We start from the raw sequence: 27,131 nt of genomic DNA, 5'->3' as shown, positions 1-27,131 counted from the left end.
GGTGTATCTATTTCCCAATAAGGCAGCTGAAATTCACCCTACGGATCAAGGTACAATCGCCACCTTCAAGACATACTATCTACGGGCTACGTGCCCTCAGGCAACAGCTGCAACAGATGGAGGTACAGTAACATTATGCGATTTTTGGAAGAATTATAATATTCTTCAGTGTATCCTGGGAGGAAGTTATGGAAAAATGCATGCAGGGGATTTGGAAAAAACTGCCGTATTATGTGAACACGCTCCAAACATTAGATCGGGATAATATGATGAAAGTGATCAGTGGAAAAATCATCTGCATGGCAAGAACACTGAATTTAGAACTTGATATTGCCAATGTGAAACAGCTCATAGATCATAAAGAAGGTGAACTGACAGATCAGGACTTAATGGATTTTGAAGAGGAAAGAAATGCTGAAGAATAAATAATGAGGACAAGGAAGAAGAGAAGTTGTCTAAAAATTTTACAGTAGAAGGATTAGCTGGAGTTTTTTCCAAACTAAATCAGGGGCTTCAGTTGCTTGAAAACATAGACCCAAACGTTGATTGCTTTGCTAAAGTCCATCTGCAGATTCGGGAAGCAGTGAGATTTACCATGAAATATATGAAGAAAAAAAGACAAGGACCATACAGACAACTCTCACTAATTTTCTGACTAGAAATGCCATCCCAATTCCCAGGGATAATCCAGATGATCCAGAACCTTCCACAAGGGGAATTATTACTGCAACTGACAAAATGCCAACATTGCCCAACTCTTCTTCTTTGTCACAGAAATTGTTCTGATTTGTATATTTTTTGTGTATGCACGCATATATGTATTAAAGTATAACTGCAAGTTTATATGTAATATTTCCAATCCCCAAAAACACATAACGATCAGGTTTGTAAAGATACTGATAATAAAAGTCAGTAATAATAAAAACTAAAAAAAAAAAGGTATTTGTCTTATATCAGAACCAACTTATGACAGAGTCATCGGAATGGAACCCCATCATAAGGCAGGACTACCTGTATTCTTAGAATTAATTCATGGTGCTATAATATTGCACAATCTAAGATTATGTATTCCACATGAAATTTTTTTTCTAAAGGATTGGACCAATACTGTACAATAGAACTTTAGGCATTCTGCAATGCTGGGGCTATTGTATATCTGTGTTATCCAATACAGTACCTACGAGCCACATGTAGCTAGTGGATAGGGTGACTGATGGTCTTAATTTTATTTCATTTTAATTAATTTAATTTTAAGTAGCCACATTATTGGCTACTATATTAGACAGCACAGAGATAGACTAAACCAAATGTTTTTCGGCACAGTTACTTCATTCGGAGATAAATCCCCATGTTGTGATACTTATAACGAATGTAGGCCTGTGTATTTAGGGAGTTCAAAATTCATGGCACTTCCTATCGCACAAATTCAGTCAGTGGAAGAGGTACCCCTCCTTCTTTCCAAGACTTATGCCTTTGTCTGAATTTTCAATTCTATTCCCTCTAAAACCTTGTCAGGGATCTTGCTCTAAATACCCCTCTCTCTCTCTACAAGATTTTTTTCTTTTGCACATAAATATGCTCAAGTCCCTTTCAACTTAAAAATAAAAACTTCCTCTCATCAACATGCACTCCTTTTAGCTATTGCCCTCTTTCCTTGCACAATATTCATTCGTTGCTCAGCCCACTTCAATTGACCTTACGCTACACCCTGTCCTCAAGCTGGTTTTGCTGTTGTCACTAGATGCCAACACACACTTTTCACGCTTATATTTTTTGGCCTCTCTAAAACATCTCACTCTCTTGGCGTTTGTTACATCATTTGTCCTTCTTCTTCTGTCTTCATGGACAATGCTTCGTGGTCTCCTTCTAACTACTGACTGAATAACCTCCATTTGACTATTGCACCAAACCAAAAACCAAACCCATTGCTATCAAGTCGATTCCTACTCCAGCAACTCTACACGACAGAATATAACTGCCCCATGGATTTCCAAAGCTGTCATCTTTACAGAAACAAACTGCCACATCTTTCTCCCATGGAGCAGCTGGTGGGTTCGAACCGCAGACCTTTCAGTTAGCAGCCAAGTACCTTTATTCACTGCACCACCAGGGCTCCTTCTGACTTTCACACCCAAACCAAAACCCAAACCCATTACCATCGAGTCAATTCTGACTGATAATGACCCTACAGGACAGAGTAGAACTACCCCATAGGGTTTCCAAGACTGTAATCTTTATGGATGCAGACTGCCACATCTTTGGTTGGTGGTTTTGAACTGACCTTTTGGTTAGCAGCCAAGTACTTAACCACTACACCACCAGGGCTCCCTGACTATCACACAGGCACCCCTAATAACATATTTGAAGTTGAAATTGACCCAAACATGTTCCTTCTCATCTTACTGAATGGCATTACCAACTACCCAGTCATTCAGGCCAGAAGTCTGGCCTTTTCCTCCCTTTGCCTCATCTTCCACGGTCTAACCATCAAGTCCTATCAATTTTTTCTCCTGAATGTCTTAAATCCAGCTTCTCCTATTCACTTTCACAGGCCTTCAGCATTGTGTACCTAGATGATAACATTAGCCTTCTAACTGGTCATTCTGCTTCTAATCTCTGCCCTCACCAATGACTCAATTCTGATGCCAGAGTGATCTTTCTAAAACGCTTGCCTGCTTAGGCTCTCCCAGTACATCCCCATCTTCTGGTTAAATACCAATGATCTGGACCCTGCTGCTTTCTTCAAATCTATCTCTTGCTTTTCTACCACATGCACTGTATACCAGAATATCAACTCTTTATACACACACTGTGTTCTTGTTACCTCTATGCTTTCTACACATGCTGTTACTTCTGCCTACGCCTCCACTGTCGGAAGCCAGCTGCCTTTCAAGGTCCAGCTTAAGTGCCTCTACCTAGAAAAGCTTCCCTGCCCACACCCATCCCTATAATACCCTTTTGTATGTCATATCACTGTCCTTAGAACAAGCAGTCTCTTTTAAGCAGATGACAGTTTCGTTGTCATGTTCCAGGACTGGTCTTAATAAACCCCCACCTCTTCTAACTACTCTCTGTCAGAAAAAATTATTCAGATAAATTATATTTTAGTATAAGTCCTTAAACATTTCATTGGTGTATAGCCACAGTCTTGTTCAGCATTACAAATGCTTTATTCACAAGTTTCATTGCTTAGAATAAGGCAGGCTATGATGCCTTGCTGAGATTTATTTTCAAGGTTGAGGTAGGCATTAGTTAACATTTGCATACAAAATGTTCAAAACAACTGCTGTAATGAACTCTTGATGCTCTAGAATGTTTAGGGCCTTGGTTGTTCTTTTGACCATGTCTTAAACTACAACCCTGCTTTTTGTTGTTATTGTCGTTTAAGGAAAATCTTCACTCCTCTGTCCATAGATATTTCCTCTAAAACAGAAATAGGGCATCCTTCTATTTATTTCCTGGTTGACCTCCTCAGGCTTTACAAAGAAACACAATAGCCCCATCCACGACGAAAATGAATAGGTATTGTTTTAGTTACCTAGTACTGCTATAGAGTTGCGAATCAACTCGACAGTAAAAGCTTTGGGTTTTTTTTGATTTGCCATAACTGAAATGCCACAAGTGAATGGCTTTAACAAATTTATCTTCTCACAGCTTAAGAGGCTAGAAGTCTGATTTCAGGGTGTGACTCTTAGAGAGGGCTTTCTCTGTGAGCTCTGGAGAAGGTCCCTGTCTCCTCAGCTTCAGCTTCCTGGTTCCTTGGAGATCTCCAAGTGTCTTGGCATCTATCTTACCCCTTGTTTCCTCTGTTTGCTTGTTTAATCTCTTTTATATTTCAAAGGAGATTAATTTAAGACAAAGACACACCCTATACTAATCCTGCCTCATTAACATAACAAAGACAATCCATTCCCAAATGGGATTATAACCACCCGCATAAACCAAAAATTAGGGCTCTTGCTGTGGAGCTGATTCTGACTTATAGTGACCCTGTAGGACATAGTAGAACTACCCCACAGGGTTTCCAAGGAGCAGCTGGTGGATTCGAACTGCCGAGCTTTTGGTTAGCAGCCTGAGCTCTTGACCACTGCACCACCCAGGCTCAAACCACAAGCACAGAAGTTAGGATTTACAACATATATTTTAAAAAAAAAAAAAAAAATTTTTTTTTTTTTATATTTTGAGGGGACATAATTCAGTCCATAACAGGTATTCATTGACAACATGGAATATCTGCATCCTGTTGCATGCCAAAAAGGCATCAGGTAGGTCACAGAGGTTAAGAGTATGAGCCCTAGAGTCAAACTACTAGGGTCTGAATTTTAGCTGGTTGACCGTAGATGGGTTTCTTAGCCTCTCTGAACCTGTCTTCTCTTCTATAAGATAACGGTGATATATAACTCATAAGACTGTTGTAAGAATTAAATGCTATACAATTTTAGAACCAAAAAACACAGAGAATGCCTAGCACATTACACAATTACATGTTTGCTCTTGAGATTATCATCATCATTGCCAAAAAAGCATAACCATAAACTCTCTGCTGTCCAATACTTATCAAAATTTCCATTAAAAGAACTGGTATTTATGGAAGGCTGCCTGAAGATTTTTTCAGATCAGTGGTTCTCAATTCTGGCTTTGCATCAGAATTACCTAGAGAGCTTAAAAAAATAAAGTAAAAGCACACCCTAGGGCTCTACTGCAACCCTGAATTTCCAGAGTCCAATGGTCTGGTGAGTCTGAGGTGCAGCAATTGGGCTGAGAGCCACAGCTTCACGAGCACTGTGTCATCACCAAGCCTTCTGCCTGTACTGTGCTGTCTCACTTTACAGCTCCTTGTACTGAGCTGAGCCTGGAGCCAGGCCACCTGCCTACCTTGGGAAACGTTATATGTTTTCTAGCTCTAACAAAGTCATCTTTGAGGATGCAGGGAAGAGTTCTCTTAGGTCTTAGTGCCAAAAAAGTTTCTGCTATTATAAACATTAATCATGTAACTGAAAATGTTTTGCCTCTTTGTAAAGGCTGCTAAGAAGTTCAGAACCATCTCTAGCAAGTGAGGAAGACCTTAAAGCCTATATTTAATAAACTAACTTTACCCTTAGCTTGTTTTCTTCCCATATTTTCTCTTCACCCTGATTTCCTTATTTTCTTGTTTTGTAATATAGGTGTTTTTACAACTCATCCTCAAGGTTTTTCTGGAACAAGGCAGGAGATAAGGAAAATTTATCATAGCACAAATAAACCTGTTGCATAATTGTTGATTTACTCCTCAGGCTGCCCATCAGATTACAGGCTTATAAAAGACAAGGATCAGGCCATTTCATCTGTTTCCCAGCACCTTAGCAAAATGACACACTTTGCAGGTACTCAGTAGCTGTTTTTTGAAGTCTCCTCTCTCCTTACTGAATAGTATTGCATACTTTAGGGACAAGTTTATTAGCAAACCCATGAAATGGGATTTCTTGAATATACAGCTAAGGGTCAGCAATGCTAATAATGCTAACAGTACAGTTTGTTCTCTACTGTTTTTCATTGCAAATATAAGGTAATTCAGTTACAGGGATCAGGAAACTCAATGTCATTTACTTCAATGGAAACACAACCAACTTTTAAATATACTAACGGTATAGAAACCTTTTGTAAGCAGAGGAGAGTCAAAAAAAAATGGTATAGAAACCTTTTGTAAGCAGAGGAGAGTCAGGACGTAGATAAAACAAAACCATTTACCTCATGTGTTAACTGATAAATAAAATTCTCGATATACCAGGTAGAATCTTAATACACAGATTTACGGCCCCTCCTACCCATGTAATTTATACCTGTCATATCCGTATTCTCCCAACAGCGTCGCTGCTCTGCAAGTTTCTGCATACGCGTTTTAACTGAGGAGGCTGCAGTTCCTTCCAGTCTCGAGGTCAGCCCTCTCCTCGCGACCAGTGGAGGTGATGGCACCGCCACAGAGTCACTGACAGCAGCTGGTGCCTGTGGCTGAGCCTGAGGAGACACAGGACTTGGAGAACAAGATTTTGCAGACACTGACTCAACTGGTTGCTTATTTTCCAAGTTAGAAACTGCTTCTGCAGCGTTGTCAGAACAGCGTTTTTTTGATGGTGACGGTTTTGTACAAGATTTCTCTAGATTAAAAAGAGCCAAAAAAAAGACACTCAGAATTCCGTAATTTTTCACAGCATCCATGAAAAACTTGGAAGCGGATATTTAACAAATTAGTTCAACATTGCCAACATGTTTCTTTACTCTTTTCTATGATTTTAGTTACAATAACCACATAAAATCCTACTTTCTTTCAGTTAACTTAGAAATCTGATATTCGAGAAATCTGGTCATCCAATATCAGAAATGTGATAAGAAATACGTATAACGCTTTATGTGTACGTGTACATATATGTATACATAACCTCCTTAAAATATCAGGAAACAAAAATACTAGAATAAGCAAACACTCTAAGAGATTTAAAGATCATACAGACCAACCACCTCATTTTAATTTTAAGATAAGAAAAACCAGGACCAGAGAAATTAATTATATTACCTGCCTAAAGTTACAAGCTGAGCTAAGTATAGAAATTAGGTTTTGAGTCATTCAGGGCCAATAACTAATGAGCAAAGGTAGAAGGACACCTGGCCTGAGGTTTAGGAAAGAGACAGGAACCAGGAAAAGTGACCGAATTATCTAGTCATCAATACGAATGTTTGACAACGTTTCTCATTTCAATCTTCTATGAATAACACTTGAAAAATTCTTAAAATAAAAAAGAGCTATCTAAACATAAGGCATATTATTTCTACCCAGGAATAGTTACAAAATATCATCTGGAAAATAATATTTTTTTTTTAAAGTAAGAATGTAAATTTCATATGAGGTCAGTTTCATTGGCCGTCCAATCAAAAGTTCTTGTTCAGTGACCAGAGTAATATTAGTAGAAAGTCATGATTGCCTTCATCAACATCAACTTAATTAAATACACATCATGTGACTTTCTAATCTTCCGTAACTCATTTATGGCTCTAATCTTTTGAAACTGTTCATATTTTCACATGAAGCACTACCTGGAAATACAGAATTCTTCAAGTTTACAGTTAAATACTTCCATTTAAGCATCAAAACGCAGTCCCAACCAATAATTTTCAAGTACATAGTACTCAACTCTTAACTGCCTAAGCCTGTGTCATAGTGAAAATGGGAGAAGATCCTGGACTGGACGAAGGGCTCTGCTTTCCTGAGTGAATACCATATGTATAATGTATTTCACTCTCTCCTTCAAAATGTACAAATATATGAAAACATTCTCTTTCAATGGTTAGCTCCCAAAATAATTGTAAGCCAACCCCATGCCCTTTTCTCTGCTTTTCTGTAACATTGGTTTGAACTCCATAACACATTCTCTTTCTATACGTAAGTATTTTAATGTTGTACTAAGAAAATGTATTATCTCCAGACTATTCCATGCTCCAGGAAAACATTAAAGCAGTTGGGTGATGCTGACTGAGATGCCAGGATTTAGGAAAGCATAAGATTCTGGGTAAGCTTGGGTTTGTTTGTGCATGTGTGTGCTTTTAATTCTACCAGTTCTGTAGATTAACAACCTAAACTTTGCCCCCAGACCTAAAGAGTTGGTCCAGCAGACAGAGGATGAAAAGGTTCATTAAACTGCAAGCATTTGCAGGCAGGTCTGCCTATTGTTGCTCTGCCCAACCCAGAAACGCCATCTGAACTCGGTGGGCAGCTGTTCCTGCACACCGCTGTCAGTATAAGAGCTACCCTGCTCCTTTACTCTTCTTCCCCTGGGGGTTTGAAAGATATAATTTGAAAATAACGTTTCCTCAGTCAATTTGAAATATTTGCCAAGAAAACTCTGTTCTGGACAGATAGGCATTAGGCCTAAGATACCCCAAAATTCATTGCCAACAAGTCGATTCCATCTCACAGCGACCCTATACAACAGGGTAGAACTGCCCCATAGGGTTTCCAAGACTGTAATCTTTATGGAAGCAGACTGCCACATCTTTCTCCTGCGTGGCTAGTGGGTTTGAACAGCTGACCTTTCGGTTAGCAGGACAGCACTTTAACCAATGTACCACCAGGGCTCCTTTTTAATATAAAAACCCTGAAATAAAACAGAAGGCTGACCTTTCCCCCAGAGGCTGTTATATTTGCCTCCTAGAGACTTTGGTTCTTCTATAAAACTCATTGATGTTGAGTCAATTTCGACTCATAGCGACCCTATATGTATAACAAAATGTGTGGGGTTTAAATCAAAAGATAAATGACTTTTTAAAAAAAAGCAAATTTTACTCCTCTCCCCACAAGGTCTTTTACCTTCACCACCAGATGGGGGCGGCTGGTTGCTTGCTTCGGAAAGCGGCTCTCTACTTCGCTTAGCATGAATCATTGACCTCGCTGCGGGTGTGGGCCTCTCAGCCATTTTTTTCTGAAGATTCTCTCGCCTGGCACGGGTTCGTTCAAGCAGTTTCTACATACAGCAGAGCGTTAAAACACAAGTTTAGTCACGGGTTCACAAAATTTCAAGTATCTTCTAAAATCACCGATCCCCATGTAGAATAAAGAGTTGAATACATTTCAAAAGTGAAATTCCAAGAAATTAAGCCAAGATACACCTAATAAGGAAACCCTGGTGGCATAGTGGGTAAGTGCTATGGCTGCTAACCAAAAGGTCGGCAGTTCGAACCCACCAGGCGCTCCTTGGAAACCCTACGGGGCAGTTCTAGTCTGTCCTATAGGGTCGCTATGAGTTGGAGATGACTTGACGGCAATGGGCAATGGGGTACACCCAATAAGCATGCTAATGTTAAAATTATTACAGATACAATAGGAACATCCAACGTGGAATAAAATGCATATAGTTGTAGAAAATTGTAAATGGCCACAAGTTCTTGCTGCTTCTCCCATCAAGAAGCGGAATCTATTTGTCTACCCTTGAATCTGGGCTGGGCTTGAATGTGCTTTGACCAGTAAAATGTGACAGAAATGAAACTGGGTGATTTCCAATCCTAGACCTCAAGAGGTCTTGCAGTTTCTGCTCTTCCTCTCTTGGAATACTGCCGCCACGAGAAGAAGCCCAAGTTAGCCTCATGGCCAGCCTGGCAGCAGCAACAGCCACCAGATACTTGAGTTAATTAAGGCCGTCAGATACCATCCAGTCCCAGATAGTCTGCCAGATTATTGCATACTCCTGCATGACCCCAAGGGACACAAACAGAAGAACAGTCCAGCTGAGCCCAACACAAATAGCAGACCCACTAAATCATGAGCAAATAAAGTAGTTGCTGTGTTAAGCCACTGTGATAAGCAGAATAATGCACACCTCTCAAAGATGCTCACATTCTAATCCCCAGAACCTGTTTATATGTTATCTTTATGGCAAAAGGACTCTGCTGATGTGGTTAAGTTAAGGACCTCGGGATGGGGAGATTATCCAGGGATTATGTGGGTAGGCCCAATGTAATCACAGAGATTTTATAAGGGAATGGAGGGAAGCAGAAGAGTCAGAGAAGGATATGACAGTGGAAGCAAAGGTCTGAGTGATGTGAAATAGAAGATGGGGCCATAAGCCAAATTATGCAGGTGGCCTCCAGAAGCTGGAAAAGGTAAGGTAAGGTAAGGTGAGGAAACAGATTCTTCTCTACCGTCACCTTGGTTTTAGCCCAGTGAAACCCATTTCAGACATCTGACTTACAAAACACAAATAAATTTGTTTTGTTTTAAGCCACTAAGTTTGTGACAGTTTATTATAGCAGCAATAAGAAACCAATACACCAAGATAAAGAGGATCATAACAGAATATTATGAAAATTGTACTCCAACAAATCTAAAAACCTAGAAGAAATGGGCAAATGTCTAGAAACACACTACTTACCTAAACTAACACACACAGAGACACTAAATCTAAATAGAGCCATAACAAAAGAAGAAATTGAAGAAGTCATTAGAAATTTTAAAAATTAAAAAAAAAAAACTCCCAACAAAAAAAAACCTAGCCCAGAAAGCTTCACTGGAGAATTCTACCAAATATTCAGAGAAGAGTTGACATCAATTCTACCCAAACTACTCCAGTACACAGAAAAGAAGGAATATTCCTTAATTCATTCTAAAAGCCAGCATAACCCTGATCCCTAAGCCAGGCAAAGATATCACAAAATAAGAAAATTACAGACCAATATTCATCATGAATACAGATGCAAAAATTCTCAACAACATTCTAGGCAACAGAATACAACAGCGCATCAAAATATCAAAATAAGTTATCATGATCAGATGGGATTCATACGAAGAATGCAAGGATGGTTCAGCATTAGGAAATCAATCCATGTAATTCACCACATAAATAAAACAAAGGAAAAGAATCACTTGATCATCTCAATTGATACAGAAATGGCATTTGATAAGTTCAATACCTTTTCCTGATAGAAACTCTCAGAAAAATAGGAATAGAAGGAAAATTCTTCAACATAATTCAGGGCATATATGCAAAACCAAGAGCCAATATTATTCTCAATGGAGGGAAATCTAAAGTATTCTCCTTGGGAATGGGAACAAGACCAGGATGGCTATTATCACCACCCTTATTCAATATTGTACTGGAAGTCCCAGCAAGAACAATAAGACAAGAAAATTGGTAAGGAAGAAGTAAAACTACCCCTATTTGCAGATGATATGATCTTGCATAGAGAAAATCCCAGAGATTCCACAAGAAAGTTACTGGAACTAATAGAAGGGTTCAGCAAAGTGGCAGGGTACAAGATCAATATACAAAAATCAGTTGGTTCTCTCTACACTAACAAGGAGAACTATGAAAAGGAAATCAAGAAAACAATACCATTTAAAATAGCCCCCAGTAGGATAAAATACCTACAAATAAACCTAACTAGGGATTTTTTTTTTTTTTTTTTTAGGGACATAAAAGACTTACACAAGGAAAATTACAAAACTCCACTGCAAAAAAACCAAAAGAGAGCTATATAAATGGAAAAATATTTTATGCTCATGGTTTGAAAGAAATAACATTGTAAAATGTCAATATTACCTAAAGCAATCTATAGATATAATGCAATCCTGATCCAAATCCCAACAATACTCTTTTATGATATGGAAAAACTAATGTCCAGCTTTATATAGAAAAGAAAGAGGCCCGTAATAGCTAAGCAATATTGAAGAAGAACAAAGTGGGAGGCCTCACACCTCCTGATCTCGGAACTTACTTTACAGCCACAGTAATCAAAACAGCCTGTACTATTATAATAACAGACACATAGATCAATAGAACAGCACTGAGAACCCAGGAATAAACCCATCCAGCTATGGACAGCTGATCTTTGACAAAGGGTCAAAGTCCCTTTAATGGGGAAGAGACAGTCTCTTTAACTAATGGTGCTGGCAAAACTGGAGATCCATTTGCAGAAAAATGAAACAGCAACCATATCTCATACATACACAAAAATTAACTCAAAATGAATCAAAGACCTAAATGTCAAACCTAAAACTATAAAGTTCCTGGACGATAACATAAGGACAAAGCTAGGGGTCCTAATTTTTGGCATAAATACACTATCAAACACAACTAAAAATGCACGAACAACAGAAGATAAACTAGACAGCTGATACGTCCTAGAAACTAAATACTTACGCTCATGAAAAGACTTTACCAAGAAGTAAAAAGAGAACTGACGGACTGGAAAAAATTTTCAGTAACAACATATTTGACAAGGGTCTAATCTCTAAAATATACAGAAAACTTCAACGCTTTAACAACAAAAAGACAAACAATCCAACCAAAAAGTGGGTAAAAGACACGAATAGACACTTTACCAAACAGGACATTCGGGCAGCTAACAAACACAGGAAGAGATGCTCGCTATCATCAGCCATTCCAAAAAACCAAGCCCATTGCCACTGAGTCGATTCTGACTCATAGCAACCCTACAGGACAGAGTATAACTGTCCCATAGAGTTTCCAAGGAACAGCTGGTGGATTCAAACTGCTAGCCTTTTGGTTAGCAGCCATAACTCGCCATAGCTCTTAACCACTGAGCCCACCAGGGCTCCAATTAGAATGAGATACTATCATGGATTGAACTGTGTCCCCCCAAAATATTTGTCAATTTGGCTAGGCCATAATTCCTAGTATTGTGAGGCTGTCCTCCATTTTGTGATCTAATGTAATTTTCCTATGTGTTGTAAATCCTAATCTCTGCCTGTGGTTAATGAGGTTATGTTATGTTAAAGAGAATTAGAGTAGGCTGCAACATCCGTACTCAGGTCACAGCTCTGAACTGATATAAGGGGAGCTTCCTTGGGGTGTGGCATGGATCCCCTTTTATCTTACAAGCAATAAAAGGAGAGAGAAGGGAGCAAAGAGATAGGGACGTCACACCACCAAGAAAGAAGTGCCAGGAGCAGAGCACATCCTTTGAACCCAGGGTCCCTGCGCTAAGAAGCTTATAGACCAGGGAAGATTGATGACAAGGTCCTTCTAGAGCCGATAAGGGAGAGAAACCCTCCCCCTAGAACTGGTGCCCTGAATTCAGACTTCTAGCCTCCTAAACTGTGAGAGAATAAATTTGTTTGTTAAAGCCATCCACTTGTGGTATTTCTGTTATAGCAGCGTTAAGATGACTAAGACAGATACCATCTCACCCCTGCAAAAATGGCACTGGTCAAAAAAACAGAAAACAACAAATGCTAGTAAGGTTGTGGGACAACTGGAACTCTTATACACTGCCGGTGGGACTGTAAAATGGTACGAGCACTATGGAAAACAGTATGACACTTCCTCAAAAAGCTGGAAATAGAACTACATTATGATCCAACAATCCCACTCCTAGGTATATATTCTAGAGATATGAGAGCAGTGACACAAACAAATGTATGCACACCCACATCTGTTGCAGCATTATTCATAATAGCAAAAAAGATGGACATAACCTAAGTGCCACCAACAGATTAATGGATAAACAAACTGTGGTACACACATACAATAGAATACTACAGAAGAATAAAAATAATGATGAGCCCACAAAACATAACATAGATGAATCTGGAGGACATCATGCTGAGTGAAATAAGTCAAACACAAAAGGAAAAATATGGTATGATACCACTTTGTTATGAAAAGTCAAGAACAGGTATACACACAGAAAGTAGCATTCTTTGACGATTACCAGGGATGGGAGGGGGAGGAAGGGGGAATCATTTACTAGATAGTAAACACTGCCTAGTTAATTCAGTGAAGGGAAAGGCAATACACAATGTGAGGGAAGTCAGCACAACTTGACCAAGGTAAATAAAGACAGAGAGGTATACAAGAATAAAGGACAACTACAGTAAATGCCATGGCATATAGAATTTTGCAACAGTAATAACAAGCAAAAAAAAATTGTGAGTTGTTACAAAGGTAGATATGTATGCTATATGGATGTAGAAAGGCACATGGGAGTACATGTGAGTGCATATACAGGTATATCTGTGGGCATATGTATACACACATTTGTATGCTGCATATATACTCATATACACAACAAAGCACATAGGGGACACAGTTATGCATACTTCCTAGACGTACCCAAACACCTCATGGAATTGATTTGCTGTGTTTGAAGGCTCAGGACCATAGTCTGTGGGACAACTAGGTCAACTGACATAGTTCATAAAGATAATGTTCTATATCCTAGTTTGGTGAGTAGTGTCTGGAGTTTTAAAAACTTGCAAACGGCCTTACTCAGCAATAAAAATAAATGAGCTCTCAAGCTAGGAAAAGACATGGAAGACCCTTAAATGTATATTGCTGAGTGAAAGAAGCCAGCCCCCAAAGGTTACATGCTGTGTGATTCCAACATCCTGGAAAAGGCAAAACTACAAAGACAGTGAAAACTTCAAAGGTTGCCAGGCGTAAGGAAAGGGTGAATAGGTGGGGCACAGAGGATATTTGGGGCAGTGAAATCTTATGTATGATACTTTAATAGTGGACATATTGCATGCATTTATCAAAACACAGAACTGTATAACACCAAGAGTGAGCCCCAATGTCAACTATGGACTTCAGTTAATGTATCAATGGGTTCATCAATTGTAACAAGTGTATCACACATACAAGATGCTGATAGTTATGTGGGAGCTCTAATTTTTCTGTAAACCTAAAACTGCCCTAAAAATAAAGTGTTAAATTTTAAAAGTATGCTAAGAAAAAAAAAAAAAACTTGCAAACAGCCAGCTAAGATACAACTATTGATCTCTTCCCGTCTAGAGCAAAGGAGAATGAAGGAAACCAAAGACTCAAAGAAGAAATTAGTCCTGTGGACTAATGGCCCGCAAACCACAGTCTCTTCTAGCCTGGGACCATAAGAACCAGATGGTGCCCAGCTACCATTACCAACCATCATGAGCAGGGACACAATAGATGGTCCTGGTTAGAATGGGAGAAAAATGTAGAACAAAATTCAAACTCATAAAAAAAGACCACAGTTAGTGAACTGATAGAGACTAGAAGAACCCGCAGACTATTGCCCTATTGCCCTAAGATACCCTTTTAACCTGAAACTGAGGCCACTCCCAGATATCACCTTGCAGCCAAATAATAGATTGGCCTATAATTTAACCAATAGCACCTGTGAAGAATGTGCTCCTTTAAACAATCAGCTATAGAGACCAAATGGCTAACGTTTACACAAAAGCAAAGATGAGAAGGCTAGGAGGGACAGAAACTGGATGAACAGAAACAGGGTAGGAGGGGCAGAAATGGTGAGAGTGCTGACACATTATGAGGATTGTAACCAGTGTCACAGAACAGTATGTATGTGAATTCCTGAATGGGAATCTAATTTGCTGTGCATATTTTCACATAAAACATAATTTTTTTTTTAAGTTGAATATAGAGCTATTACATGACCCAGCAATTCTACTCCTAGATATATACCCAGAAGAAATGAAGACAGGAATGCAAAGAGAAAGCCGGACACCAGTACTCATCGCAGCACTTTTCACAATAGCCAAAAGGTAGAAATAACAGAAATGTCCGTGAAAAGATGAATGAATAAACAAAATGTAGTATGTTCATACAATGGACTATTAGTCAGCCATAAAGAGAAATGAAGTCATGATGTATGCCACAACGTGGGTGAACCTGGAGAAATAACACTGAGGGAAATAAGTCAGTCACAAAAGGACAAATAGTATATGATCTCACTTATATGAAATAAGTCAATATATAGAAACCAAAGATTGTAGTGGTTATGAGGGGGGTAGAGGGAGCACTTTTGGCTGAGTTTATGTTAACTGTGGTGGAACAATTTGGAAAAAGATAGACTGGTTGCATAATTTTAAGAATATAAGCAATGTCACTGAATTATACATGTAGAAATTGTTCAATTGGTTTATGTTTTGCCACATATATTTTCACCACAATTAAAAAAAAAATCACACACACACACACACAAAAAGAAACTAATACAGTCCCTAAGATTTGGGATGGTTGTGAACAGTAATAAATAACTGATACATTAGTCTTTCGAAAACATAAGACATTTCCTAAGAGAAAAATAAAAATTAACCATCTTATGTTTGATTTAATTACATATCAAAAATAAAATTCTTTTAAGTTGAAATCTTAGCCTTTCCCTAAAATCATGAATATTCCTCTTTTTATACCCAAGTCAACTGCTGTTCCTATTTGAATCTGTGTGATAACTCAAACAACTGAGGGAGGGATATAGCTGATTGGCCAGAGTTTATACACTCCCCTGCAAACACAGATCAGGCAGTTACCTCAGGCTAAGGGAGGAGCCCTGGTGGCGCAGTGGTTAAGTGCTCAGCTGCTAACAGAGGGGTCAGCAGTTTGAACCCACCAGCCGCTCTGCTGGAGAAAGATGTGGCAGTCTGCTTCCCTAAAGATTACAGCCTTGAAAACCAGAGGGGGCAGTTCTACTAGTCTCTCCTACAGGGTCACTATGAGTTGCAATCAACTGGACAGCAATGGGTTTGGTTTGGTTTTCACAGACTAAGGAATCACACTCTGTTTGACCTGCTTTTTAATTCCTCAATTAAAATAGAATGGCAGCTTTTTGAAAAAAATACCTGAGTATGCAAAAGAAGCATAATCGAAATTTCAAACAAGGCACAACTCTACTCTTCTTGAAATGATTCCTAAATAAAGGTCATTAAGAGAGGGGACATTAAACTTAAACACTGTGCCGCTGAAAGAGCAGTTTATGGACCAAATGTCTGCCAAAACACAAGGTGTTCATCCTCTGAATAAAAGCCTGCTTTTTTTTTTTTTAACAGAGTTTTTAACACAAAGTCAAAAGTAATCATATTGGCTATACATATTCATGTCTGATAACTTCCCCCCTATAAAATATAACACTCTCAGATACAAATTAGCCAATTATATGCATTCAAGGACAGGCCCACATTCCATTCTAGTCAGAAGACTTTTGAGTCGGTTTATCTTCAGTTACTATGAGCAATGGGTCACAACAAAGGAATGTGGCTTTGCCATTCAAACATACATAAGTGTGCTATTATTTATATAAGATTCAAAAAATTCTCAGTTTTAAAAAAATTATAGTAGATAAGCAAAAAATGTTCCCCAATCTGTAAAATAAAGGTAATTAATAAGCATCACAAGGTTACTAATTTGAAAGAAAAGATGTTATCTAAAGTACACACTCAACAGCTCAATAAATGTAAGTAGCCCTTCCTTATTATCAGGAAATGTAAGAGTGCTTTTGAATACAAGTCACAGTTCTTCAAATACCACACTTCTTCAAATAGTAGAGGCATAAAAATAAAACACTGCAATAACTAACATAACTGGGGAATGAGAAGTTCCACCTGAATGAATCTGCAATAACTGAAGCTTATAATTCCTAAACAATATCTGCCACCCCACAAATCATTTCTGACAAATGTTTCTAGGTATATTACTAATGCCCCTGCCTTCTTAAACACAGTACCCAGACCCAGTAAACCCAGTGCCATCAAGTCGAATACAGTAGCGACCAAAAAAAAAAAAAAACCTGTTGATGTCAAGTCAATTCCAACTCACTGCAACCCTATAGGACAGAGTAGAACTGTCCCATAGGGTTTCCAAGGAGTGGCTGGCGGATTTGAACTGACGACCTTTTGGTTAGCAGCCATACCTCTTAAACATATTCCCACCATGGCTCCAAATACAGTATAAACGCCCAAAAAACCCACTGCCATTGAGTCGATTCCGACTCATAGCGACCCTATAGGACAGAGTAGAACTGCCCGATAGAGTTTCCAAGGAGCGCCTGGTGGATTCGAACTGCTGACCTCTTGGTTAGCAGCCATAGCACTTAACCACTACGCCACCGGCGTTTCCAAATACAGTATATTCAGGATAAATTAATTTTCGCTATTTTTAATATGCCAGCTATAGCAACTCTCTTTCAATTAATTCTGGAAAATATGAGAAAATCCACTCAAAATAGCAGCAGCATGCTTGTTCATTTATTTATACTCAGCCTGCATGTACAGGATTAGAGCTATCTCACAATAAAAGATACTTTACGAAGTATTTTAACTGTAGCTTTTTCTCTTTTAAGGCTACTATATAGACTTGATAGCAGCGGGTTTTTTATATAGAAAGTGGGACTCTGGTGGCACAGCGTTTAAGAGCTATGGCGAGCTGTGGCTGCTAACCAAAAGGTCAGCAGTTCGAATCCACCAGCCGCTCCTTGGAAGCCCTATGGGGCAGTTCTACTCTGTCCTGTAGGGTCACTACGAGTCAGAATCGACTTGACAGCCAACAGGTTTTTATATAGAAAGTTCTGACTTGGCACACCTAGCCCGGGGTTTCCCTGTGCTATTCCATTCTTGGGCTGGGATGACATCATCCATGAGCAGATCTTCAAACGAGGAGGCTAAAAGCAATGCTGAGTGGTAAATTTATGGTTTTAAATCCACCTAGCAACAACAGTAACAACTGTCACAAACACTTACACAAACTCGCTGCCATGAAGCCTATTCCAACTCATAGCGACCCTATGGGACAGAGTAGAACTGCCCCATAGGGTTTCCAAGGAGCAGCTGGTGGATTTGAACTGCCCATCTCCTGGTTAACAACTGAGCTCTTAACCACTGGACCACCAGGGCTCCGCTTGTACACAGCGGGGGTTTACGACTATCTCTCAACTCAAGGAAGGCTTCTCCAAAGGGAGAAACTGCAACCTGGAGGTTAAATAAAAGTTTGCCAGGCAGAAGAGGCAGGCAGAGTGCCAGAGCACGACGACATCAGGGAAGAGAACCAACGCAGAACAGTCTCGTTTGAGGAAAAGAGAGAAGTTCAGGATGGTTGCAGCATTTCTCAACCAGTGTTATCAAGAGAATTAAGCCCTAATACCCTGGCATTGATATAATGAATTCTCTCCTATGCTTGTAGGCTGGCACTGGTTATGAATCACCCTTGAGAGAACGGAGAAAAGTCTCTCAAGTCATTTTCTGTGTTCTATGGTTCTGATAAAGAACTGGCTGAGAAAGTCATTTTACACTGACCTCCTCAGAGAGAAAAAAAATTTTTTTAATTCCTACTTGACATTTAGCCTAGTAGCTAGGTGAAGTTTGAAAATATTACACCAAACAGAGTTTTGCCACTAAGATCGTGATGTAAAAATTCGTAAGCAGAAAAAAGCCACCCAAACTTTTAGACAATGGAAATAAAAAAGTAGAATATCAAGCAACAAAAGGAATGAACCAGAAGTTCATTTCACTGTGCAAAAAATGTTATGAATGCTATAGTTAAGAATCTACAACCAAAACCAAACCCACTGTCTTGAGTTGATTCTGACTCATAGAGACCCTGTAGGACAGAACAGAATTAATTGCACCATAGGGTTTCCAAGGAGCAGCTGATGAATTTGAACTGCGACTTTTTGGTTAGCAGCCAAGCTGTTAACCACTGTGCCACAATGGCTCTAAGAACCTAATAAAAAAAAAAAAAAAAAAAAAATTTTTTTTTTTTTTTTTTTAGGTGGAACCAATTCAAATAGCTCAGTCATTTCCAATTAAGGGAAAGATGTCAAAGCTATTCATTCTAACTGCAACTGATCTAACTTTTCATTACATAAACCATACATATTAATCTATACATATTCCTGAGCACACTCTAAAATGATCTAAACAGGAAAAGATTCTTTCAACCGATATTTGTATTAGCTTCAGAATGGCATTTTTCAGGGAAATGAAGTACAATTTTCAACCAACTTTCAAAATACTTTGTTCCAGTCAGTCACTTGGGAGAATAAAAAGATTATTCAGAAAACAAAAGACTAATGTTTTAAGGTATTCTATTCTGAGTTAGTACCATAAAATATGATATCCTTGTTAACTTCAATACAAGTGAAAGATATGGTGCATGATCAGCCCTACTCTTTAAAGCTAATACAAAAACAAATTCTGGATTTTTCGGTTAGAATCTTTGAGTAAATTCATGTTTCTCCCTACAATGATGGAGAATTTGAAACAGAAAAATAAAAGTATACTGTTCTCTTTGAATATAAGCAAATTCTAACTGTTGAAACCTTTAATATCTTAGACTTAACTTAAGAATTGTAACTACATCCCTCCAAAAAGAAAATTATTACTACTCTCCAAACCAATTAAGTTTGTTAATCTAGTGTAGAGACACTTTTAGGGCCCACTTTGAAACAAGTCAAAAAATAACATTTTGGAACTTGCATTAACAACCTAAAGAAAGAGGAACTGTTCTGGAATAAAAGGAAGTTGACAACTCCCAACCCGAAACTCCTAGATAAGCCAATGTATAGTCTCAACAAAAAGCTAAAGCTAGGGAAATAATCATACAATGGCCGTGTAATTCGATCAAAAAAAAAAAAAAAGAGTTCAGTGTTGATGTAATAATATGCTCCATAAACACAAGAAAAGGTTTATTTTCTACTCTGGTTTTCTAAATTGTGGGCACTTTTGGTTTGTACTGCTTCATTTCAATTCAGTCAATTCTGGGTATGAAACTTCTTCGATAGTCACGATACGGCAAATAGTACTACTGACTTTAGGGCAACGGATGCAATGGTTTCAATCACTCACTTATTTCAACGTTTTGCCGTCATTTTGTTAACGGCATTCTTAAAAATGCCTAGCTCCTCTGCGGGACGCATAAAATTGCAAATCACATCCCATTCAATTTCCAGGCGGCAGTTGAACACACTGCCCTGAGTCATTCTGGCATCCGACTCCACCCTACAAGTCATTCCACTTTTACTTCCACTAGGACGTGTTCTGTCAGGCCACAAGCCTCACGGGACAGGACTCCAGAGGGGCATTATAATAACTGGGATGACAGGAGTTTTTTCACTATCGCCTTTTAGGACAGACTTAAAATTATCCTCCCAGAGCTTCAACGACACTACAGAAGCAACACCAAGTCGCACACAACACCCCAGCCCCTTGCGGTTTTCCCACCCTCACCAGGGCCACGCAGTCCAAAGGCACCTGACCCGCAAACGCCGACCCCCCCACAAACGCACACTGCGCACGCGCGCGCACGCGCGGTCCACCGGTGGTCCCAGAAATTGACAGGAGGAGGAAAGGGAAGGTGGGCGCAGAGAGGGGTCCTGGTAGGGTGTGCTGGCAAGTCTTCTCACCTCCGTAAACGGGTCCATCGCCCCAGGCGCCGCGTATCGACTACAGGACAATGGAGAAGGTGGTTCAAATTCAGGAAAAGAAAAGAAGTGACTCTCGGCTCAGCGTATCTCCCGGAGAAAACAAGGAGTCCAGGGCGGAGGGACTCTCCCAACCTCTTTTCTCCTCGGCCTCCAGTGTCAGACTCGGCCTCCCGCAGCCGTTCAAATTTGAATTTCAGCGCCCGGAGCCCTGCGCATGCGCGCCGGGCAGGGCCGGGTGGGGCGCACCTCTCCCCGCCCCGGCGCTGGGTCACGTGGTCTCGCTACAGCCGGGAGGTTCCCAGGGGTGGTCCTGCCTCCCCTCAGTCACGGCCAAACCCGGGCGGCGTGGTGTGGTGCGAGGCAGGGCCCTCCCGGCACGTCAGCCGCTGGTCCCGCGCCTCCGACGCGGCGCTGCGGGCTCCGGGCCCGAAGCCCCACCCCCAGTGCTCACACGCGCAACAGTGTTTAAACCCGTCGCTTCTAAGCATCAGTGTTTGGGCGTTCCCGCCTTCCCGCATTCCTAAATATGGGATTGAGAGCCCCAGTGTTTGAAGTGCCTTTGGCCTTCCGTTGCTCGCCCTCTGCCCAACACCCACCCCCCCCCCCAACTTCATAAGAAGGGGAACTGCAGGTTCATCTTTCCTGACACGCAGATCTGATAGATCCTCGGATGCTTAGGACTAATGAACAGTGGCCCACCTTGGACTCCGGAAGCCTTATCGGGAAAAATCAGGCTAACAGTAACAGACTGTATGTGAAGAGTTTGTACACAAAATCCTGTCAGGTTTCACATTTTAAATTCTGCCCAACCGTTTACAGTGTTAGGGCTGGAAGGCTTCTGAAATGCCATCTAGTTTAATTCTTCCTTTTATAGTTGAGAGAAGCGAGACCCGGAAAGATTAAGTACTGATCCAGGAGAAATGAAAATCCCTTTCTCAACTCGCTCCTCTTTCCACCACTACATCAAGTTATGGCTTAGATTATTCTTTATACATTACTGAGAATTGTGAAAGCAGATTACGTAGTTACTGATCAGATTCATTTCTTGTTTAGCAAATATGTGCTAGGGTTTGTAAAAACGGCAGTGTTCGATATGTTCGTCTGAAAAGTAACAGCCGTGTAGATTGCAGAACGACTATCTAACAACTAAACAACCAAAAGCTATTCCTCCAAAACAAGATGTTCCAGTATTTTTAATAACTTTTGCATCTCAGCGGAGAGCAAGAATTACGAAAAGTATGTCACCAACAATATCTTTGATTTGAGTTTCGATGGTCCAGATTGTGTTTCGTTCTGTTGTACATGGGGTTGCTACGAGTCAGAACCAACTCGACTTCACCTGACAACAGATTGTGTATCAGCCGGGGTTCTCCAGAGAAAAAGAACCAGCAGGACCGAGATAGATTTATTTCAAAGAACAAATCCAGGCTGACAGGATTGGACTCTTGGAAAGGAGTTGATGTGTAGTCTTGAGGCAGAATTTCTTCTTTTTTGGGGGGGTAAACCTCAATTTTTCTCTTAAAGACTTTCAATTGATTGGATGGCGCCCACAGACATTATTGAAGAATATCTCCTTTACATAAACTCAAGCTATTTACTTAAGCTCAATCTATTGGAGATATACCACATCTACAAAATACCTTCACAGCAACACCTAGATTAGTGTTTAACTGAATAACTGGGTAATATAGCCTAGCCAGGGAGCCCTGGTGGCACAAGGGTTAAGCACTCAGCTGCTAACAGAAAGGTCCTCTTTTGGAATCCAGCAGTGGCTCCACTGGGAGAAATGACCTGATGATCTGCTCCCTTAAAGATTACAGCCTAGAAAACCCTGTTGGGCAGTTCTACTCTGTCTTTGTATGGTTGCTATGAGTTGGAATTCACTTGGCAGCACAACACAACAACAATAACATAGCCTAGCCAAATAAAGACAGAAAATTAGCCATCACAGGTTGCAATGGAAAGAATTCTGTGTGTAGGAAAAATTTGATTGGGGTCCTGGCATCACCAGGATGATGGGGAGACTAGGCACATCATTTAACCCACTGTTTTTTAGCTTTTTGAGGAATCATGGATTCAAATAGATTGAAATAGACCTTCTACATATAAAAATGCCCATTTAATCATGAGCTAGTTAACACAGGATTTCATGAAGTTCATTGACACAGGGTTAATCTTTGATTTAAACTCTTTGGATTTTAGTTTACTCATTTTGGAGTTGTAAGGATGAAATGAAAAATTGAGAGTTTCAGAAGTATTTTGTAATAAGTATTAAAGGACTTCACAAGTGTATGACGTATAGGATAATATTTAACTCGAAATGTGTAATTTATATACCAAAGGTGCTTGAATTTTTTTTTTTTAATAATTCATTGTATTTGTTGTGGTGGTGGTTGAGAATGTACAGAGCAGAACATATGGTGCTTGAATTTTTTTGTAAGTACTAGATAGGAAAAGGGTGAGAGTGTGTGTGTGTGTGTGTGTGTGTGTTAAACAATGGAAAATGAGTCGTTAGAAAATTATGTAGCCGTTGTGCCTGCAGGCTTTTGCCTCTGTAAGCCTTAGTTTCCTGATAACTACCTCACTGGGTTCTAGTCAAGACTAAAAGAGATAAATAAAGCATACAATGCAATATAGCCACTCATAATATTTAGTTCATCTTTCCTCACAATCCCCCTATATCTATGGTATTTACCCTGGTTATAATACAATAATAATGACGATCACCACAACAGTTTAAAAAAGAATCTAAATCACAATAAAAAAAATAATAAAACTTGTTACCATCAAGCCAATTTTAACTAATAGCAACCCCAGGTGTTATAGAGTAGAACTGTTCCATCAGGTATTCTTGGCTGTAATCTTAATGTAAATGAGCCCTGGTGACACTGGTTAAGCCCTCAGCTGCTAACTGAAAAGTTGGCAATTCAAATCCACCAGAGTCTCTGGGAAAGGAAAGACATGCCAGTCTGCTCCTGTAAAGGTTGTTGTTGTTGTTAGGTGCCCTCGAATAAGTTCTGACTCATAGCAATCCTACGTACAACAGAATGAAACACTGCCTGGTCCTGTGCCATCCTCACAATCATTTCTATGTTTGAGCCCATCGTTGTAGCCACTGTATCAGTCCATTTCTTTGCGGGTCTTCCTCATTTTCACTGACCCTCTATTTACCAAGTACGACGTCCTTCTCCAGGGACTGGTCCCTCTTAATAACATGTCCAAAGTATGTGAGATAAAGTCTCGCCATCCTCACTTCTAAAGAGCATTCTGAGTGCATTTCTTCTGAGACAGAGTTGTTCATTCTTCTGGCAGTATATGGTATATTCAACACTCTTTGCCAACACCATAATTCGAATACATCAATTCTTCTTCAGTCTTCCTCATTCATTGTCCAGCTTTCACATGAATAGAAAGCCATTGAATATAATACCATGGCTTGGGTCAGGCACACCTTAGTCCTGAAAGTGACATTTTTGCTTTTGAACACTTTTAAAGAGGTCTTTTGTAGCAGATTTGCCTGATGCAATGGGTCCTTTCATTTGCTGACTGCTGCTTCATGGGTGTTGATTATGGATCCGAGTAAAATGAAATCCTTGATAACTTCAATGTTTTCTCCATTTATGATGATGTTACTTATTGGTCCAGCTGTGAGGATTTTTCTTTTCTTTATGTTGAGATGTAATTCATACTGAAGGCTGTGGTCTTTGATCTTCATCTGTCAGTGCTTCAAGTCCTCTTCACTTTCAGCAAGCAAGGTTCTGTTATCTGCATATTACAAGTTGTTAATAAGTCTTCCTCCAATCCTGATGCCCCATTCTTCTTCATATAGTCCAGCTTCTCGGATTATTTAATCAGTATACAGATTGAATAGTTATGCTGAAAGGATAAACCCTGACACACACCTTTCCTGACTTTAAACCACACAGTATCCACTTGTTCCACTCGAACCACAGCCTCTTGGTCTCTATGTAAAGGTTCCTCATGAGCACAGTTAAGTATTCTGGAATTCCTATTCTTCGCAATGTTACCCATAATTTGTTATGATTCACACAGTTGAATACTTTTGCATAGTCAATAAAATGCAGGAAAGCATCTTCCTGGTATTCTCTGCTTTCAGCCAGGATCCACCTGACATCAGCAATGATATCCCTGGTTCCATGTCCTCTTCGGAATCCAGCTTGAATTTCTGGCAGTTCCCTGTCAATGTACTGCTGCAGCCACTTTTGAATGATCTTCAAAATTTTACTTGCATGCGATATTGATATTATTTGATAATTTCCAGATTTGGTGGGAACAGCTTTCTTGGGAACAGGCATAAATATGGATCTCTTCCCGTCAGTTGACCAGATTTCTTGGCATAGGTAAGTGAGCACCTCCAACACGGCATCTGTTTGTTGAAACATCTCAGTTGATTTTCCATCAATTCCTGGAGCCTTGTTTTTTACGAATGCCTTCAGTGCAGCTTGGACTTCTTCCTTCAGCACCATCGGTTCTTGATCATATGCTACCTCCTGAAATGGTTGAATGTTGACCAATTTTTTTTTTTTTTTTGTATAGTGACTCTGTTTTCCTTCCATCTTCTTTTGATGCCTCCTGTGTCCTTGAATATTTTCCTCATAGAATCCTTCAGTATTGCAACTTGAGGCTTGAATTTTTTCTTCAGTTCTTTCAGCTTGAGAAATGTTGAGTGTGTTCTTCCCTTTTAGTTTTCTGTTTCCAGATCATTTCATATGTCATTATAATACTTTGTCTTCTCGAGCTACCCTTTGAAATCTTCTGTACAGCTCTTTTACTTCATCATTTCTTCTTTTACTTTAGCTACTCAGTATTCAAGAGGAAGTTTCAGAGCCTCTTCTGACATCCATTTTGGTCTTTTCTTTCTTTCCTGTCTTCTTAATGACCTCTTGCTTTCTTCACGTATGATGTCCTTGATGTCATTCCATGACTCATCTGGTCTTCTGTCATTAGTGTTCAACACATGAAATCTATTCTTGAAATGGCCTTTAAATTCAGGTGGGATATACTCAAGGTTGTACTTTGGCTCTCATAGACTTGTTCTAATTTTCTTCAGTTTCAACTTGAACTTGCATATGAGCAACTCATGATCTGTTCTGCAGTCAGCCCCGGCCTTATTCTGATTGATGATACTGAGCTTTTCCATCGTCTCTTTCCACAGATGTAGTCAATTTGATACTTGTGTATCCACTCTGGCGAGGTACACGTGTGTATGTTATGTTGGTGAAAAAAGGTATTTTCAGCCAAGCTTCCAGACTAAGATAAGGAAGAAGGACCCAGTGGTTTACTTCTGAAAAGAATTAGCCAGTAAAAACTTTATGAATAGCAGTGGAACATTGTCTTACATAGTCCTGAAAGTTGAGTCCCTCAGGTTGGAAGGCACTCAAACTACGTAACTAGGGAAGAGCTGCCTCCTCAAAGACAGTAGACCTTAATGACGTGGATGGAGTCAAGCTTTTGCGACCTTCATTTGCTCATGTGGCACAACTCAAAATGAGTAGAAGCAGCTGTAAACATCCATTAATAATTGGAATGTGAAATGTACAAAGTATGAATCTAGGAAAATTAGAAACTGTCCAAAATGAAATGGAACACATAAACATCGATATCCTAGGCATTAGTGAGTTGAAATGGACCGGTATTGGCCATTTTGAATCAGACAATCATATGGTTTACTATGCTGGAAATGATAACTTGGAGTGGAATGGCTTTGCATTCATCGTCGAAAAGAACGTTTCAAGATCTATTGTGAAGTATAACGCTGTCAGTGACAGGATAATATCCATACACCTAAAAAGAAGACCCTAGTAGCATCGTGGTTAAGAGCTATGGCTGTTAACCAAAAAGTTGGCAGTTTGAATCCACCAGGTGCTCCCTAGAAGCCCTATGGGGCAGTTCTACTCTGTCCTATAGGGTCACTATGAGTCAGAATTGACTCAACGGCAATGGGTTTTTTTTTTTTTTTTTTAACAAGGAAGACACAAACCTAGGTGGTGTAGTGGTTAAGAGTTCAGCTGCTAACCAAAAGGTCAGCAGTTCAAATCCACCAGGTGCTCCTTGGAAACCCTATGGGGCAGTTCTACTCTGTCCTATAGGGTCACTTTGAGTCAGAATGAACTTGGCAGCAATGGGTTTTTGGTTTTTACAAGGAAGACCAGCTAATACAGCTATTATTCAAATTTACACACCAACCACTAAAGCCAAAGATGAAGAAATTGAAGATTTTTACCAACTTTGGCAGTGTGAAATTGATCGAACATGCAATCAGGGTGCATTGATAATTACTGGTGATTGGAATGCAAAAGTTGAAAGTAAAGAAGAAGGGTGGTAGTTGGAAAATATAGCCTTGGTGATAGAAACAATGCCAGATATTGCATGATAGGATTTTGGAAGACAAGTGACTTCTTCTTTGTGAATACTTTTCACCAACATAAACG

The 27,131-nt window shown here is 39.6% G+C and overlaps 1 protein-coding gene across 2 annotated transcripts in view; it reads right to left on the bottom strand.

The window, feature by feature from the left end:
- Window positions 1-21,053, bottom strand: part of ANLN (anillin, actin binding protein) — a 70,635-nt gene extending 49,582 nt beyond the window's left edge. For both annotated transcript variants that reach the window (XM_049894166.1, XM_049894167.1), the window contains exons 1-3: window positions 20,659-21,053; window positions 8,339-8,492; window positions 5,820-6,134 (exon numbers count right to left, since the gene is read on the bottom strand). In XM_049894166.1, coding sequence (XP_049750123.1) covers window positions 5,820-6,134; window positions 8,339-8,492; window positions 20,659-20,676 — 487 coding nt within the window. In that variant the 5' untranslated portion in view covers window positions 20,677-21,053. The remainder of the gene's footprint in view (window positions 1-5,819; window positions 6,135-8,338; window positions 8,493-20,658) is intronic.
- Window positions 21,054-27,131: the final 6,078 nt, after the last annotated feature.

The sequence above is a fragment of the Elephas maximus genome, chromosome 8 (assembly GCF_024166365.1).
Source record: "Elephas maximus indicus isolate mEleMax1 chromosome 8, mEleMax1 primary haplotype, whole genome shotgun sequence".
Classification (NCBI taxonomy): domain Eukaryota; kingdom Metazoa; phylum Chordata; class Mammalia; order Proboscidea; family Elephantidae; genus Elephas; species Elephas maximus.
The sequence above is the reverse complement of the archived record's forward strand: the minus strand, read 5'-3'. Positions and strand labels throughout refer to the sequence as shown.